The sequence below is a fragment of the Carica papaya genome, chromosome 6 (assembly GCF_054855325.1).
Source record: "Carica papaya isolate Zhongbai chromosome 6, ASM5485532v1, whole genome shotgun sequence".
NCBI lineage: Eukaryota > Viridiplantae > Streptophyta > Magnoliopsida > Brassicales > Caricaceae > Carica > Carica papaya.
Window position 1 is genome coordinate 9,328,429 of NC_142314.1, and position 15,868 is coordinate 9,344,296.

The window sequence follows — 15,868 nt, forward strand, 5'->3', positions numbered from 1 at the left end:
TTTTTTTTGTTTATAAATTCATGAAGCTCGTAAATTATTGAAAAATTAAAACAAAAAATGTTTAGTCAGTACATTTTTATTTAATTTATAAGCTCACACAAATAATAAGTGTGGGGTAAAAATATATATAAATAAATAAATAAAATAGCTAAAAATAACATAGAACAAAATTGGCTTAATTGCATTACTTATAAGTGAAAATTCATGTGTATAAAATATTTTTTAAAAAAATTAATAGAAATTCGTACGTAATAGATGTAAATTTACATAAACAATTTAGAAACACTTTCCTTTTTCCAATCATGTTCTCAATTTTATTATAACTTCTTAAATTCTGATTTTGTTGGTATCTAAATATCTTACAATATTTTGCTTTTATATATGAATATATATTATATAAATATGAATTTAATAAATAAAAAAAACATATGCATCTAAAATCTTATTTTAGCATTATTTAGGAAATATATTTATTTTTCTCAATTACTATAGAAATACATATAATTGCTATATATGTTTTCATAAATAAACTTAAAATTAAAAAGTGAAATGTTATTTTCACCTTACTCGCGTCTTATTATCTTAGTTTGAAAAAAATAATAATAATAATTATTACTTTTAACTGTTAAATTTAGATTTATATTTCAAAATTTTTGTCATTATAATTCAGTCATGAAATTTACGTAGAACCATTTTTAAAATACCAATATTATATAAAAGTGGAAAAGATATCAATTCGGAAATTTTAGAAATTGCAAAAATAATTCCTTTATTATTCAGGTGTTAAAATATTTTAACTTCATTTTATCAAAATTTCTCATTCGTCCTCAAATTTTTTCACTTCATTTTTTCATACCCATTTTCCATCAGGATGAATCTTACCTCCTTTTTTTCTTCTTTCATTTCCCTTCCTGGGTTTGTTTCAGCCATTTGAGTTTTTTTTCTTAGTTGTAGTTGTTGTTTTGCTTGATAAACGTGTTTGCCAGATTATTTTTTACATCGAGTGTAATATATTTCTGTTGTGAAGTTATGGTTTTCAGTAAACGAGAAATTTGTTGTCATTAGCAGATACGGTGGCGGCGGCTTGTTTTCTTCTTGGAAGTTTTGACTATTTGTCTAGAGCTGACAAGTGTAATTGTGTCCGGTATCGGATCTTAGTTTTATTTCTGGACGCAGAAACAGAAAACAAAAAATGTCTACCAATTTTTTTTTCTTTAAATGCAACTTCAAAAGAACTAATACTGGTTTTGCTTGATTTTGAACTTTTTTTTTTTTTTGAGGTCAGATTTTGAACTGGGTTCTAAGTCTAAGATCTAAATCGCTTAGGTATACAGCATAACTGGTTTAATTTCCCTGATAGAGGTCAAGATCGTTTGTTCTTATAACTGCCATCATGGTTTGTTCAAACACAGACTCAATTGTTCTTATTCTGTTAATTGGACAAGGAAGCTTTACATTTACTGTCTAATTACTTTATGGAATTTATAATAACCAAATGTGATGGTACTGGTGAAGATTTCTGCATAAAGGTAACTGTCACTTACATATTACTCTTTACCATAATCTAGTTGAAGTATATGGTTTATACATTACTTTCGCTATGTATATGTGTGCAAAGTTATGCACATGGCTCCACTCTGCAATTTGTAATCTGCCATCTGTAATCTGTAACTTGTAAGCTGTGCCTTTGCATACTGTTAATTTTCGTTGTGATATTCATGAGTGGTATGATTATTTCGGTATCTTTATTTTATTGATTTAGGGCCTATTTGATTGACAGAATGATTGTTGCCATATTCGATCAATCTCTTGGGGCCATTAAGCCTCAAGATTGTGGCAATGCTTCTGGCTTTGTTAAGAAGTTTGGGAATCCATCGTTGAGATACATCTCGAAAGGTTTTCCAATTGATAATAGATTGTTCAGGCAAGGAATTAGTACTTCTAGCCAATGGAAGTTGCACATTGTTCATGAATCATCATCTTGCACTTCTGTGATAAACCAAGTTTCATCTACATTGGGGGACACAGTCAACTTTAATGATAATACACCTGGTCAGTTGTCTCATCCATTCTTGATTGTTTATATGTAAGCTGTAGATTAAAATTAAGCTGTGCATTAAATAAATTTTTTTTTACTTGTAGTGTACATATGTGTGTGTGTATTCTCCAGGGATTTCTGGTGATTTTTTGTGTTGCCTACTGAATGGTGGATTCTATACTCTTGTTTATTTATGGAGAAGAAGATTTTGTTCACTGGTTATTTTGATGTTCCCTTAACAAGAAAAGGAGTAGATAAAGCAATTAAAGCAGGTAAAAGAATTAGCAACATACTTATAGATGTGATTCACACCTCCACACTGACTCATGTACAAATGACATCTATGCTGGCCATGACTCAACATCGTCAACAAGGCAGTCTGCTTGTACTTTGAGTACTTTTTGTTGCCGGCGTTGAATTTAGGATTGTGTGGTTACTTGTGTCACTTTGTATGCAACCAAGTTGATTTGTCGAGGCCTTCGATAAATTTTTATATGGAAGCCATAGATGTGTATTTTCATGTAAAGTATCCGAATCACTGATGGGCAATATATTGATGTTAATCAAGATTCTAGCAAGAATTAGGCGGTAAGACATGTTTTTAACTTCAACATATTAGAATATGGCCATGAAATTGGTATTTTTATTGATTAAATTGCTTGATGTTGAATAAAGGGTGTAATTTGAATTTTCTTTTCTGTTTCTAGTTTTTAGATTTCCTGGGAAGAGATGTACATTCTAATCTCTTTCAGGGGCCAATTATCAGACATGATGAGAGTGAGCAGGCGAAAATCTGGGGTGAAACATTCAGTGAAGAGATAAAAAAGCATATATTCCAGTTATTAAGGCTTGGCAATTGAATGAAAGAATGTTATTAACTGCTTTATCTCTCCTGTTCATATATCATCATGCTTTAATTTGAACAGAATTATCCAATGGAGCAGCATCAAGAACATCTTATATTTATAGCACCATGGTTGACTAAAAACATGCTCCTGAACTTGCTACTGGTATGCTTAAAGTTTAAAGCATCTCAATCTGAAACAATCAAAATATTCACTGCAGATTGAACCCCAGCTGTACTCAGGAAGGCATGTGATGGTTGCTGCACATGGGAATTCGTTTGGTCTATTATCATATATGTTGGCAAATTAACTTCTCAGCAGGTACCAAATGCTATCTTTTCTTGATTGCTCTCCCTTATGCAACGTGTTCTGGTTTTTTATGATGGCCGATGAGTGACGACTATCTGGGAAACAGGTTACTTAGAATTATCAGCTGGGATATCATTCCTTTATATATGCAAGGAAGGGAGCTTTATTAGAGAGGAAGTCCTGTAGGACCTAAAGAGGCTGGTGTTTATGCTTATACACAGGTATAGACTCTTCTGTTTCTTATAATGGATGTTTCAGCATTGTTCTATCTTTCAATTTTTCACTTGCTTTCTTAAGAATATTATAGATGAAGTTGTTTAAAATCAGTTGAAACTCATTTGATGAGAGAATTTAAGGCCTAGATTTTTAATCAGTTGCTGAATAGTTACTCCGTAGTCTGTTGATCAGGATTTGAATGCTCAGAATCATGTGAATCAGGCTAGAAGTTATCATTTCCACTGTTTTGTCTTCTGTTGCTCTGGATGATTAGGCTTCTAAAGACAAGATCTTTTTGGTTTTTTGTTTGTTAGCCTCATTAATTTATTGCTGTCTGAATAAATTTCATACTGGTCTGAATGAGAAACTTCTTTAGGGGAACCATTCAATTACTTTTGCTAAAAGAATCTCAGTAAACATGGTTCCTCTAAAGAAGTTTCTTATTCAGACCAGTATGAAATTTATTATTACTTTTGCTAAAAAATGTCAGTAAACATGGAGATGTTTCATATGGATGGAGTTTTAATACTTCTGAAGGAAATTTGTATATAAAAGGATTTTCAATTTCTTTAATAGGTGTCAACCTTAACTAAGTATTATAAATCCAACCCTTGGTGGTGGTTATATCCTCAATTTGAGCATAAATTTACACTTAAGTTCTCTATGCTCGAAAGGTATCTTTTTTGCAGTAAATTGGAGGCCAGATGTTCCTGCACGAAGCAGGTTTCTACTTGCCCAGCCCATGTTGGCCCAGGAGAAAATCTCACCTTTATGGGGTTTCTTTGCTTGCTTTCAAGCTGTTCTGATCACAAATCCACTAGGACTGAGTGGAAAAAAAAGTTGATTCCTTTGTAGCCATTTTGATGTTGTCTTTCTGGATAGATAGAAAATAAAGTTCTTCCATCTAGGCAATCAGATTCTTCATATAAACTTACATATCCTACAACATGTGTCTGAACATTTCCTTCCCTGAGTAGTGTCTTTTGTAATTTCTCTTGAAATTGCTATCCGTTGAATATAATGAAACTAGAAAGGCATTTGTCTAGGAGAAATGATGAAGTTCTGCAACGTAAAATCTTCTTATGGATTTGTATCCTTATTTTGTGTCTTGAAGACTTCCTTGTACTCATGCAACTCTGACCTTTTGTCAAGTTCTGTAATTCAAAAAGAAACAGTGGAAGCCACACATTTCTGGATGTGCTAATGTTGAAAGTTTTGCTCACTTAATGTTCTTCTGTGAAATTCTCTGGCTTCTATTCATCTTTCCCTGCCATTTATTAACATCCTGCTGCATGCAACCTTTTTCTATATGCAGACCTTAGCACTTTACAGGTGGAGATTGGATGAAATGTTCGGTCTATATGCTTGTAACTTCGTTGGAAGTTCTTATACTTGACAAACGATATATAACTTATGGAGTCAAATATCCGATGTCATTGTGCATTTGGCAATACATATATGTATATATATTTTATTTTCAGAGGAGAGGGGCAACCTAATTGGTCTCCAGCTTTTGAATAGAGAATTTCGAAGGCTTTTACAGGCTCAATGTAGGTTGGAAGTGTCAAGTTGTCTTGCGCCATCTGCAGTTGCAAATTTTTTTTGGTCAAACTGCAGAGTTGGCCTATTACAATTCATTAAGAGACGTTGTTTTTCCTATATACATATATATATATATATATATTAGACATATACATCTTTGTATGTTGAACATGGAAATTTAGAATGGTAATGTAAATGGAGAAAAGAGCTTTATTTCTTGAGGCTGCAAATATTGTGTTAGTATGGGAATGTGGAAAATACAAATTAAATTGCCTATGGAATTTCTGCTACAAATGAAGCGGATAAATTAGATTTCTAGCGGTTTGATGGTATTATGGCCTTGGTTTAAATGGGCTCCAGACCACTGACTATATATGCAGCTCTACATTATATGTAATATATATAATCGCATGCACTATTTTGTTTTAGTTTTGTGGTAGGAGGAATCTTCACGTCATAATGTTGTCATAAACATAATTTACAAGTTTATGTTGGCATATCAGTCAAAGGCAAAATATGTGTAATATCCACATTTCACTTGTCAAAAGCAAAAGATGACTTTTTGAAATGAGAAATATAATGAATATACATGTATCAATAAAGAAATAAAGAATTAATGGAATTAAAGTAAACCAAATTGAACTAATTTTTTACTATAAAAAAAAATAAAAGATAAAAAAAATTGAAAAGAGTAATAGTAAGTGATTTAAAATTGAAATTAATCTTATAGAGATATACTTGTATGAGTTAATAGATGTGTAGGTAAATACCAAAAACAGAGATGTGTTGGAGTTAAGAAGATGACGATGAAGAGGAGGAGGAGGAGGAGGAGGAGGAGGAGGAGGAGAGGAGTCAAGTCCCATTATGTGAACTGTTACGGCTTTTCTTCTATTTTTACTATCCTTCCCGAAAGCACTGCCGCCAATATCTCATCCTTCAAAAAACAGGTCATAAAAATATTTATTTCTTTTTCTTCTTCTGCTTATTGTTATTCATTATTAATCTAAAAACATAAAAATTCCAATGCCCATTAAAAAAATAAAACTAAAAACAACAGGGGTTCTGAGCTTTTTTTCCCTTCATTTTTTCACCAGAAATTCTTTCAATATCTAATCGTTTCATCTTCTTTAACATAAATATATTTAATGAATGAACGTATTCCAAATCCGTTTACGACTTTGAAATGACTAAATCTAATGCCTCCTCCACCGGTACTACCCCTGAAAACTCTGTCAAGAATGACAAGAAAAAGAAGGTACATTCACCTTCTTTCTTTTCTCTTTAATACATATATTTATTTATTTGTGTATGAGACATGAAGTTGATGGTGATACGTTTCATTTTCCACTTTTCTCTGTTTGAAGTTTACGCTGCCAAAGATTTTTAGTACCAAGCGTCGAGGGGACACAGATGATGATGATATATTCAAACCAGACCATGGAGATGGACATGGAGTTTCTCTTGGTAATTAATAACATAAGTTTTTTCTTCATGATGCCATGATAACATTTCTTTCTCAATCACAAATTTTGTATTTGATTGATAGATTTATTTTTTATTTTGGTTTCTGGTAGATTTGGAAAACAAGATCTCATCTAGAAGAAATGCATTCATGGAGCCATTTATGAGAAAAAGCTTCTCAGGTATGGTATTCATTTTAATATGATATCTGATGAAGATATATACATATATAGAGCTAGAGCTAACATAATTGATGGGTCAGTCTTCTTTTTTTTTCATTTTATATTGAATTTATATAATGGGTGCACGTTTAGTAGGACACTAATTACCCCTTGCATAATTCTGGTAGTTGTATTCTTATTTTTTCTCTCTTTCTTGTGAACTTAAAACTTGGGTGGTTCACCTAACAACTTGATTATATGGTACACACTGACAAAAATAATGAGGAATAAGAGTTAATTGCATTGAATCTTTCGTTTACCATTTGAAAAAAAAAAATTGTTTGATTAATTTAGACTCCAGAAACTTGTAACGAAAAAAAAAAAATCAAATCATGCATGGTCCTAATTTCTTATCTACTCTCAGAAAGAGAGACTAGTCCTGGAATTGAAGGCCTCAACCTATCGAGTTTTGATCACAGTATGGCACAAGACACTGAGATTCGAGAATTCAGGTCTATCAGTTTCTCACTATCATATATGACAATATCAGGAACTTCAATGTTGCTCCAATGGCTGATTTTGCCAATCTTGATTTACTTGCAGGATTTTTGTTGCCACATGGAATGTGGGAGGAAAAACACCAAACAATGCACTTAATCTTGAAGACTTCTTGCTGGTAGAAGGCTCCGCAGACTTATATGTCTGTGGGTATGAGGAAACTTCTTGCCTTCTTGGATTTCTTTCCTAAATTTCTTTGCATTAAATTCGATCATTTCTTGTTCTTCAGTTTTCAGGAAATTGTGCCACTAAGTGCTGGAAATATACTGGTGGTCGAAGATAACGAGCCAGCAGCAAAATGGCTGGCACTTATAAGTCAAGCCCTTAATAAGCCACATGAGACGCTCTACTCCACATTGGATTCAGGCCCTGCAAATTATAGTAGCTTCTTGAAGGAACCAAAGCCAGCAGGCAGCCTTCACTTTTTTCAGAAACCTTCTCTGAAAATTCTGAGTCGGACTTTTAGGGCTGACAGTAGAATTCTCAAAACCTGCAATTGCCCTGTTGGGAATTCTCCAGTGCTGGAGAGGAGAAGGACAAGAAAGCTGAGTAATTCACAAAGTAAGCTGGAAGACAGGTCCTTCCTCCTGGGTCCAGACACTACTGTTGATGACTTGCTTTCATTTCCTGATGTACCTCCTCCACCCTGGGATCCCAGCCAGATGAGCTATCGCCTGCTGGCGAGCAAGCAGATGGTTGGAATCTTCCTCTCCATTTGGGCTAGAAAGGACTTAGTCCCACATATTGCTCATCTCAGAATCTCTTCTGTCGGAAGAGGGATAATGGGTCGCCTTGGCAACAAGGTATTAATCTTCACTATTGAAAAATAGTACAGTTCCGGGTTTACATTATTTTGACTGATGATTGATTGCATTGTTGGAAATTATTTAGATGCGTGATCAATTAATGACAAGTTTGGTCTAGTTTTTGATTGATGATATATGTGGTTTTATGGCAGGGATGCATCTCAATAAGCATGTCATTGCACCAAACAAGCTTTTGCTTTGTGTGCAGCCATTTGGCTTCTGGTGAGAAGGAAGGTGATGAGCTCAAAAGGAATGCAGATGTGTTGGAGATCCTCAAGAGCACACAGTTCTCCAAAATTTGCAAGAACCCGGATAGCCGAGGACCAGAAAGAATAATTGATCATGAGTAAGTTGATATCAAGAGTTTGATCTAATCACTTATCAACCAATGCTATGGTTGTCTTTTTCTTTTCTTTCTTGGACATGCATTAATTGTTATAACATGGCTGCAGCCGGATAATTTGGCTCGGAGATCTCAATTATCGGGTCAGTTTGAGCTACGAGAACACTTTGTTTCTTTTGGAGGACAATGATTGGGACACCCTGCTGGAAAAGGATCAGGTTTGTTTACCTGAATAGGTCAATATTGTTTGTGAAACTTATCAGCGCAGTCCCACTTCTTGTCTGACTCATTGAAGCTTTTCCTTGTTTAGCTGATTAAATTTTCTGAACTTTCTCAATCTGGATATGAGTAGAATTAAATTCAAATCTTTACACCCGACACTAACTTTACCAACTTCAGTTATTAACAGCATCAGAAATATATTTATTTCTGAATTCAGAATTGACTGAATGGTATTTTATATTAATGATCGTAGTTGAATATAGAGAGGGAGGCAGGGAGAGTGTTTACTGGATTCAAGGAGGGAAGAATCCTGTTTGCTCCTACGTACAAGTATTCAGAGAACTCAGACTCTTATGCCGGAGAAACGGTCAAGTCCAAAAGGAAACGCCGAACTCCAGCGTGGTATATATCTATGTATACTATTTTTTCCTAACGTATACAGGATTATGAGCTCAATAACAACAAATGAATTACAAAGTTTAGAGTGTTGTTTCTATAAGTTTTTAAACTGGGATTTCAGGTGTGATAGGATTTTGTGGAGAGGCAATGGCATAGAACAGCTATCATACATTCGCGGTGAATCGAGATTTTCAGACCACAGACCCGTGTGTGCTGTGTTTGCGGCGGAGGTAGAGGTGAGGAGCAGAAGTAAAAACAGATACAGAAATGGCTATTCATATACGGTTGCAAGACTAGAATATGATGAATGCATACCACAAAGGCATAGTTTCTACGACTTTTAACTCAATAAGAAGAACCTGATGAATTGTATATTTTGATAGGAGAATTAAGTTCATTTTGTAATCCTTCCTTTTCACCAACTATCTTTCCTCTTGGTTTTTATCTTTCTAGTCTTCTTAATTAATTGTTATATCATACAAGGGAATTAAATGAATCTAAAGAGGCTTAATTTGTTGACAATCACAGATATACTACAGATAAAAGATATTACAAGGCTGATAGTTAATTGATGAAGCAAAAACAAAAATGTAGAACAATCAAGCTTCTCTTTTTCAGTCTTTCCTCTTTGTTCCCTCTTATTGCTCATAAACCATGTCCCAGATTGAGCTTGAAGCTCCATCTGCATTATTATTATTCTCTTGTACTAATGGATTTAAAGATATGTCCATGTTTTCCCTGATAACTTCAAAAGCTCCATCCATGGCTAGATACTCGATTCCTTTCTGGTAATTCAGATCTCCGAGTGCACTAGTAGTAAACCAGTTATGGCCTTCTTGATGAGCCTGATCTCCAGCTTCGTAATTTGCATCTACGTAATCGGTCTGACTAGTCCTCGGAAGCTCAATCCTCAGCCAATCTGGCGGCGATGATGATACATCTCTGCAGGTGTCATCAACATTTTCAACTCCCAAAATCCTTATTGGACCAATTGGACTGGAGAGAAAGAGATTGTTGACAGGGAAATCAGGACCTTGGTCATCAATTTCTCGATCTTGGCCCACTTGGGTTTTTTGGGAGATCAAATTATGGCAAGAACGTAATGTATTTAGTGAAACCTCTTCAGCAGCAACACACTTCCTCTTGGCTTGTCTACTTGATCTGGGGCTGCTTGTCTCACTAATATACTTGCCTTTACCAGAAGTGCTTTTGGAGTGCCCTTGCTCATCTTCCTTGTTATCTTCTTCATCCGAAGCTGAGATTTTGAGGCATTTTTCTGTCAGCTGAAGAAGTAATTCTTCTTGGTTAAGCACTTTTGACCAAGTAGCAGTCTCTTTAGCCATCATCTTATCTTGCAAACACTTTGATTGTTTTACAAGCCTCCTAATCTGGTGGACATTAGGTGACATGTGCTTGATAACAGCAGCCAATGCACTCACCTTCCATGCCTTTTTAAGGTCATGAGGCTTCTTGTAAGGCGGAGGACCTTGTTCTTTGGCCACCATTCCTTGCTCACCCCACCAAACTTCCCTTCCCGTTGGCCACCAAGGAGGGGCTATTCCCCTCTCTAGGGGGAACCTCCTTTGTGGAGGGATACAGTGTTGCATAAGAGCAGAAAGAAGAGACCCTAACGTGGTGTCTTGTAAATCTTGAAGGAGATGAATGAAAGAAGCTGTGGAATTCCCGGTCGCCGGTAAGCTTTGCTCTAGTAGCGGCAAGTATTCAGAAATGGCGAGAGGAGCATTTTGATCGAACCTGACTTTTTCTTTCCACCAGTAACGTAAACTGTCAGAAGAGCCTGTAACAGGTTTTCCTTTATTAGGGACAATCCCGTATACGAAACCTTGTCCTTTGCAAACCTCCATGATCTTCACCATGTACTTGAGAATGGAATCTTGAGCTCTAGCCATCTTCTTGCGACGAGAAGCATCTTCTCTCGCCTGCGTCTCTGATTCTTCATCTCTCTGCTTCTTAAGCTTCTGCATCCGCAAACGATCCTTCCACATCCTCTTCTTGAGATCATCATAGCTGATTTCTTCTTCATCTTCCTGCAGCGACCGGAAATCATCTTCTTCCTCCTCTGCGACAGGACTGAAAGGCTCAATCCTGTCAGATTCCTCTTCATGAAACTCCACCATACTTGATCAACTGAGCTAATCTGTTCACAGGGGATGACCAAATGCAGAGTTATGAGGATATAAATATAAGGGGTGGACGGCGGTGAGAAGGGAAGAGTTATTGATGTTGTGACAAATGCTTTTATGGGTAAGTGAAGTCACCAAAGAAGACGTCGCCGTTGATGAGGTTGAAGGGTCTGTAAATTCATTGAAGTGAACGAGGGTGGCGTAAGGACGATGGAAGGAGGAATTCGAGGGTGGGTTTGTTGCCGAGTAGCTGGAGGAGAAGACGTAAAATTCAGGCGGCGACGTGCATGCGAGACACGTATATGGCATGTGTATATCTGCTGACTACCCGCTAAATTTTATAATATTCACCAAACAAATCACAACCTATAAATTAATATTTTCTTCTTGTCCAGGTTTCTTAATGTAATATTATTCAAATTAATTACACAATTCACGATGCATGTATGGCAAGTGAAAATTGGCTGCACTTAAATTTATCTCTTCATATTCCCTTAATCAATCAAAAAAACAGTAAGTAATTAAGATAATGAAAGTTTTTTTAATCTACTTTAATTGATCTAATTACTCTCCTCTCTCTGAACCAAAGAAATTAATTAAGTTTGTTTACATATTAATATATAATCAAATATTATTCAATAATTTTCTTCTTCTTTCTGGTTTTTATTTATTTATTTTTTTTATTTTTTAAGATTTGCCCCCAAAATATAGAAATTTTTCTTTTTTTTTTTTTTTTTATGCACGACTGCTAAAATCGAAACAAATAAATTAACTAAGTTGCATAATGTGATTTCAAAAATCTATGGGTTCGTTTGGCACATTAATCCATTTTATAGCTTTCATTTTTAAAATTTATTTATACTTAATTAAAAATGTAAAATTTAGTTAACAATTAATAAAATAATAATAAATGTAAAAGTATAACTTTAAAATTTCTAAAAATATTATCTTTATTATTTTTTAAAAACTTATTACTGTCAATATTTAACTATTCAATAAACACATGCACATTTTACATGGTATTAAATAAACATAAATGACTTATTAACAATTATTAATTTAGAACATAAATATTTTTTATGCATTAAAAAGAAATTCTAAATCTTCACCGAAGACCTTCAAGAAGTCAAAGTGAGATAGACAAGGCAATTCCAAAAGAAGACAGGGACAACTACAAATATCATTATACTATATATATAGAAAAAATTATGTAGTTAGATAGCATGCAGGAGCTTATGGGACTCTTGAAGAAACCTTACACAACAATATTCTAATGGTGCTCTGAAAATATTAACCGAGAACGGGTATATGTATATATATATATATACATATAGCCGCAAGAGATGATTTCTCAAAACATGAAAGCTGAATTTAGCTAGTTTTAATATTCTTTTTTTCTTTCTTTTCTTTCTTGGTTAATATTTATATCGGATAATTATGTGTATTACATATATATATAAATAGAGATATAAAAGATATTCATGTGAAGGTGCATGTCTCTGATTAATTATAGGGTGAAGTCAAGAGGCATGGAGAAGATTTACATGAGCATACAATATTAATAGTAACTCTTCAGAGTGTCAATAGCCAAAAAATTAATTCTGAAACCAAGACATTACCAACGTGAAGACATTTTTTCTGTTTCCAACTCCCTCATCCACCCAAAACTTTTGTACGTATACAACTCTACTCTCCTTATCAAAACAATAATAATGATATTATATATATATATATATATGTATGCACGTACGTTTGTAGAGTTTGCGTGGATATATGTGAATATAAGCTTGACAGTTCATTAGCTATTAAATTATAACAAAACAAAAATAATTACTAAATGCTCAAGAATACAAATGCATGGACAACAGATTACGTATGTGTTATTTTTTAAAAAAAAAAAACATAACGATGCAAGGAGGACGCATATATTAATCACTATATGAATATAAATATAAACATTAATTACAATAGAATTGTTTTATATGTATATGTATTTATGTAAATAATTGATTACTAATATTTACAGAATTACTGTGTATTTGCAATTTAAGATAATGATTAATCGGAATTTATATATTTATATCACCAATTCATAAGTAGTTGAAGTTTAGATTTATTTCTTTTTTAGTCATTTTAAATTTGAAAATTGAATAAAACATGTAGGTGAAAGACTAATTGATGGTTGGCGGCTGAAATACTTGGAGCATTGTGACCATAACGTTTCCGCAATCGGCCTATTAGCTCAGTTGGTTAGAGCGTCGTGCTAATAACGCGAAGGTCGCAGGTTCGAGACCTGCATGGGCCAATGTCATACTTTTTCTTTCTCCACATCTTTTTGGGTCATTTGCTTCAAGGTGGATCAAATATGATGGCCCACCAATTCAAATGTTTAGTTTACTTGTCAAACCCAAATACAAAATTTTATTATTTTATAAATCGAGGTAAATATTTATTATAAGTCCATAAAAATAAATTCTTGTTCCAAATATACCCTCTACTTTTCTTCATTGATTAATTTATAAAAAACATATATGCATATAATTTATATACAAGTTGGGATTTAGGTTTAACACCACATGAAATTGAAATAGGAAAGCCCAATATCCAGCAAAAACAAATTCAAGACAAATATAAAGATCTGACAAATTTTGTACACCCAAAAGAGAAATAATCAGATTTTCATTTTTTTTTTATATCAAATTCAAGGTCAAACAATAGAATTAGATAACTAATTATTGAAGAAATCAAAACTCAAAAGGAAAAAAAAAAAAAAAAAAAGTAGTCATCAAACTTCTTGTTATAGTATTTTTGTTTGGAGTTTTTTAAATGAAACTGGTGAAAATTTTAATTTTAATTTTAATTTTAATGGAAAAAAAAGCTTGTTTAAAAATTATTATGATTGTTTAAATACGTAGATTATATTATAAAAATTTATTTATTTATTATATTTAGAAAAAAATTATGATAACAATATAACAATCTAAACTATCAAACAATTTAAAAACTTTTTTTAACAAAACCAACTTGATTTTAATTTATTTTAGATTTATTAAATTAAGGTGATTATTTTTGAGAAAAAAAAAAAAAATTGGTTTAATGTAAAAAGAAAACCCTTAAAGTCCAAATGGTAAAGCCTTAATTAGTAAGTAATCACAAAAGACCAGCTTGAAAGATCTGTCAAAAGAAGAACACAATCAAGAAACAGAGTAAAGACCCACCAAAAACGAAATTATAAACAACAGTAAAGATTTTCCAAATTATACTTGTTACTCTGCTTTATTTTCTTAAAGGTGAATCATAAATATATAAACAACTATTTATATATATATATATTTATTTATTTATTTTTTAATGTTCCCATATCTGTTTGTCCCATCTTTTTTTTTTTTTTTTTAATCCTGCATGTGTGGCCAATTGCATTGATAATTACCATATGATATGGGACAATATTTGATTACCTTATTATTTATTGTATAATAACATGATTCCACGAGTATATAATTGTTGATCACCTTTGAAGTCAAACATGTATCTATGTGCGTGTGTGAATTTTTCAATCTCAGGATAAATTGCTCACATTTAATTATATGGAAAACTTATTTAATGTAAATTAATTGAAGGATTTGGTTCTGATAAGCTATTTATGTTTTATATTTTTAAAAAAAACTATAAATGACTAAAATGATTAGTTTTCCAAATCACGCAAAGAAAATCATCATACTGATAAAAATTCTTACCTCACATTACTAAAACCCTTTTGTAATTTTTAATGAATTATATGAAAATCATGAAGAAAAATAGCAGCTTATGTGGATAATTAGTTTTATTAATTTTAATTATTATTTTACCTAAATAATCAGCACTCTCTTTTTCATATCGTGAGTTCCACTTTTTTCCCAAAAGAAAAGCAAAAAAAAAATCTTTGTTCTTTTCCTAATTAAAAATATTTTCTTTTTTTAAGTGATTCTCATTTAAAAAATTGACACATCTTCTCTGAACCCAACAAAAATTTACATCTAAATTCTTATAAACTTTTTTTTTTTTTTAATTTTATTTATAAAGCTAATAGATCATTATGTGTGTATATATATATAATTAATTAATTAATTAAAGCTGAAATGGTATTCCATGTTCAGAAAAAACTGTCACCAAGATTCTGTCTCCATTACTAAACACCCTCCTCTGTTCATTTGAATATTCAGTCCCTTCCCTTTTCACTTCTCATTCCTCTTCATAATAAATCCAACAAAAAGAGAATCACAGAATATTCAATTTTAATTTCCCTAACATGAGTTCAATTATTTTCAAATAAAATTATATTTTACTCATAAATATACAATTCTTTTAACAAAAATTAACTGAAAAACAAAATGTAACCACAAGCTTTTTTTTTTCTCTCGCAAAATTTAGAAATACAAGTCATTAATTTATTACATCACAAACCAACCTTAAATATTTAATCATAAAGTTTCTTAATTTATAATAAATACCTTCATTTAAATTAAATAAAAAAAAAAAATAAAATATATATATATGTATAAATATTTAATGTAATGTAATGTAAAAAAAAAAAAAAAAAAAAAGCATTTTTCAGCTTAAACCAACATTTTGTAATGTTTTAGTTGAAACCTACGTATGAGCTCTCCACTAATTTGTGTCCGCATTTGACCCACTAAAAACGTACAGCTAAAAATACTCAATTTTATCCATAATATTTTAATCTATTACTAAAAAAACTATATAATTTTTTAGAAAAATATAATAAACTGTGATTTATTAAATTACAATTATTTATTTATTTATTTATTATAATTTTTTCATTAA

General features: G+C 32.2%; 2 protein-coding genes, 1 long non-coding RNA gene and 1 other non-coding gene across 7 annotated transcripts; 3 read left to right on the plus strand and 1 right to left on the minus strand.

Moving 5' to 3' along the window:
• Nucleotides 1–809: 809 nt before the first annotated feature.
• Nucleotides 810–5,180, plus strand: LOC110819026 (uncharacterized). Of its 3 annotated transcripts, none has more exons than XR_002540597.2 (4): nucleotides 810–2,052; nucleotides 3,104–3,204; nucleotides 3,299–3,413; nucleotides 4,083–4,604. It is a non-coding gene; the product is annotated as an uncharacterized LOC110819026 (long non-coding RNA). The 3 variants fall into 3 exon arrangements; XR_002540598.2 differs by having other exon boundaries at nucleotides 4,098–4,604; XR_002540595.2 differs by lacking the exon at nucleotides 4,083–4,604 and adding an exon at nucleotides 4,724–5,180 and having other exon boundaries at nucleotides 811–2,052.
• A 609-nt stretch (nucleotides 5,181–5,789) lies between these two features.
• Nucleotides 5,790–9,422, plus strand: BST1 (DNAse I-like superfamily protein). Of its 2 annotated transcripts, XM_088223143.1 has the most exons (11): nucleotides 5,790–5,897; nucleotides 6,188–6,205; nucleotides 6,315–6,414; nucleotides 6,525–6,593; nucleotides 6,997–7,084; nucleotides 7,176–7,280; nucleotides 7,360–7,933; nucleotides 8,089–8,282; nucleotides 8,389–8,497; nucleotides 8,755–8,903; nucleotides 9,022–9,422. In XM_088223143.1, exons 4-11 carry the CDS (start codon nucleotides 6,563–6,565, stop codon nucleotides 9,242–9,244), a joined length of 1,473 nt encoding a protein of 490 aa, XP_088079269.1. In that variant the 5' UTR covers nucleotides 5,790–5,897; nucleotides 6,188–6,205; nucleotides 6,315–6,414; nucleotides 6,525–6,562; the 3' UTR covers nucleotides 9,245–9,422. The 2 variants fall into 2 exon arrangements, with proteins under 2 accessions (XP_088079269.1, XP_021903797.2); XM_022048105.2 differs by lacking the exon at nucleotides 5,790–5,897 and having other exon boundaries at nucleotides 5,945–6,205.
• LOC110819112 (putative ETHYLENE INSENSITIVE 3-like 4 protein) lies at nucleotides 9,412–11,336 on the minus strand. Its single transcript, XM_022048186.2, has one exon. The coding sequence runs from the start codon at nucleotides 11,036–11,038 to the stop codon at nucleotides 9,539–9,541; it is 1,500 nt and encodes a 499-aa protein (XP_021903878.1). The 5' UTR covers nucleotides 11,039–11,336; the 3' UTR covers nucleotides 9,412–9,538.
• Nucleotides 11,337–13,275: 1,939 nt separating this feature from the next.
• Nucleotides 13,276–13,349, plus strand: TRNAI-AAU (transfer RNA isoleucine (anticodon AAU)). The gene has a single exon. It is a non-coding gene; the product is annotated as a tRNA-Ile (tRNA).
• The last annotated feature ends 2,519 nt before the right edge of the window (nucleotides 13,350–15,868 follow it).

What these genes read in the sequence shown, in the direction of transcription:
- LOC110819112 (XM_022048186.2), bottom strand. Translation starts at nt 11,038, where the DNA reads ATGGTGGAGTTTCATGAAGAGGAATCTGACAGGATTGAGCCTTTCAGT.
- BST1 (XM_022048105.2), top strand. Translation starts at nt 6,134, where the DNA reads ATGACTAAATCTAATGCCTCCTCCACCGGTACTACCCCTGAAAACTCT. An exon ending in GCAGACTTATATGTCTGTGG is followed by an intron (nt 7,281 to 7,359) that starts GTATGAGGAAAC and finishes CTTGTTCTTCAG; the next exon opens with TTTTCAGGAAATTGTGCCAC. An exon ending in CCCTGCTGGAAAAGGATCAG is followed by an intron (nt 8,498 to 8,754) that starts GTTTGTTTACCT and finishes TAATGATCGTAG; the next exon opens with TTGAATATAGAGAGGGAGGC.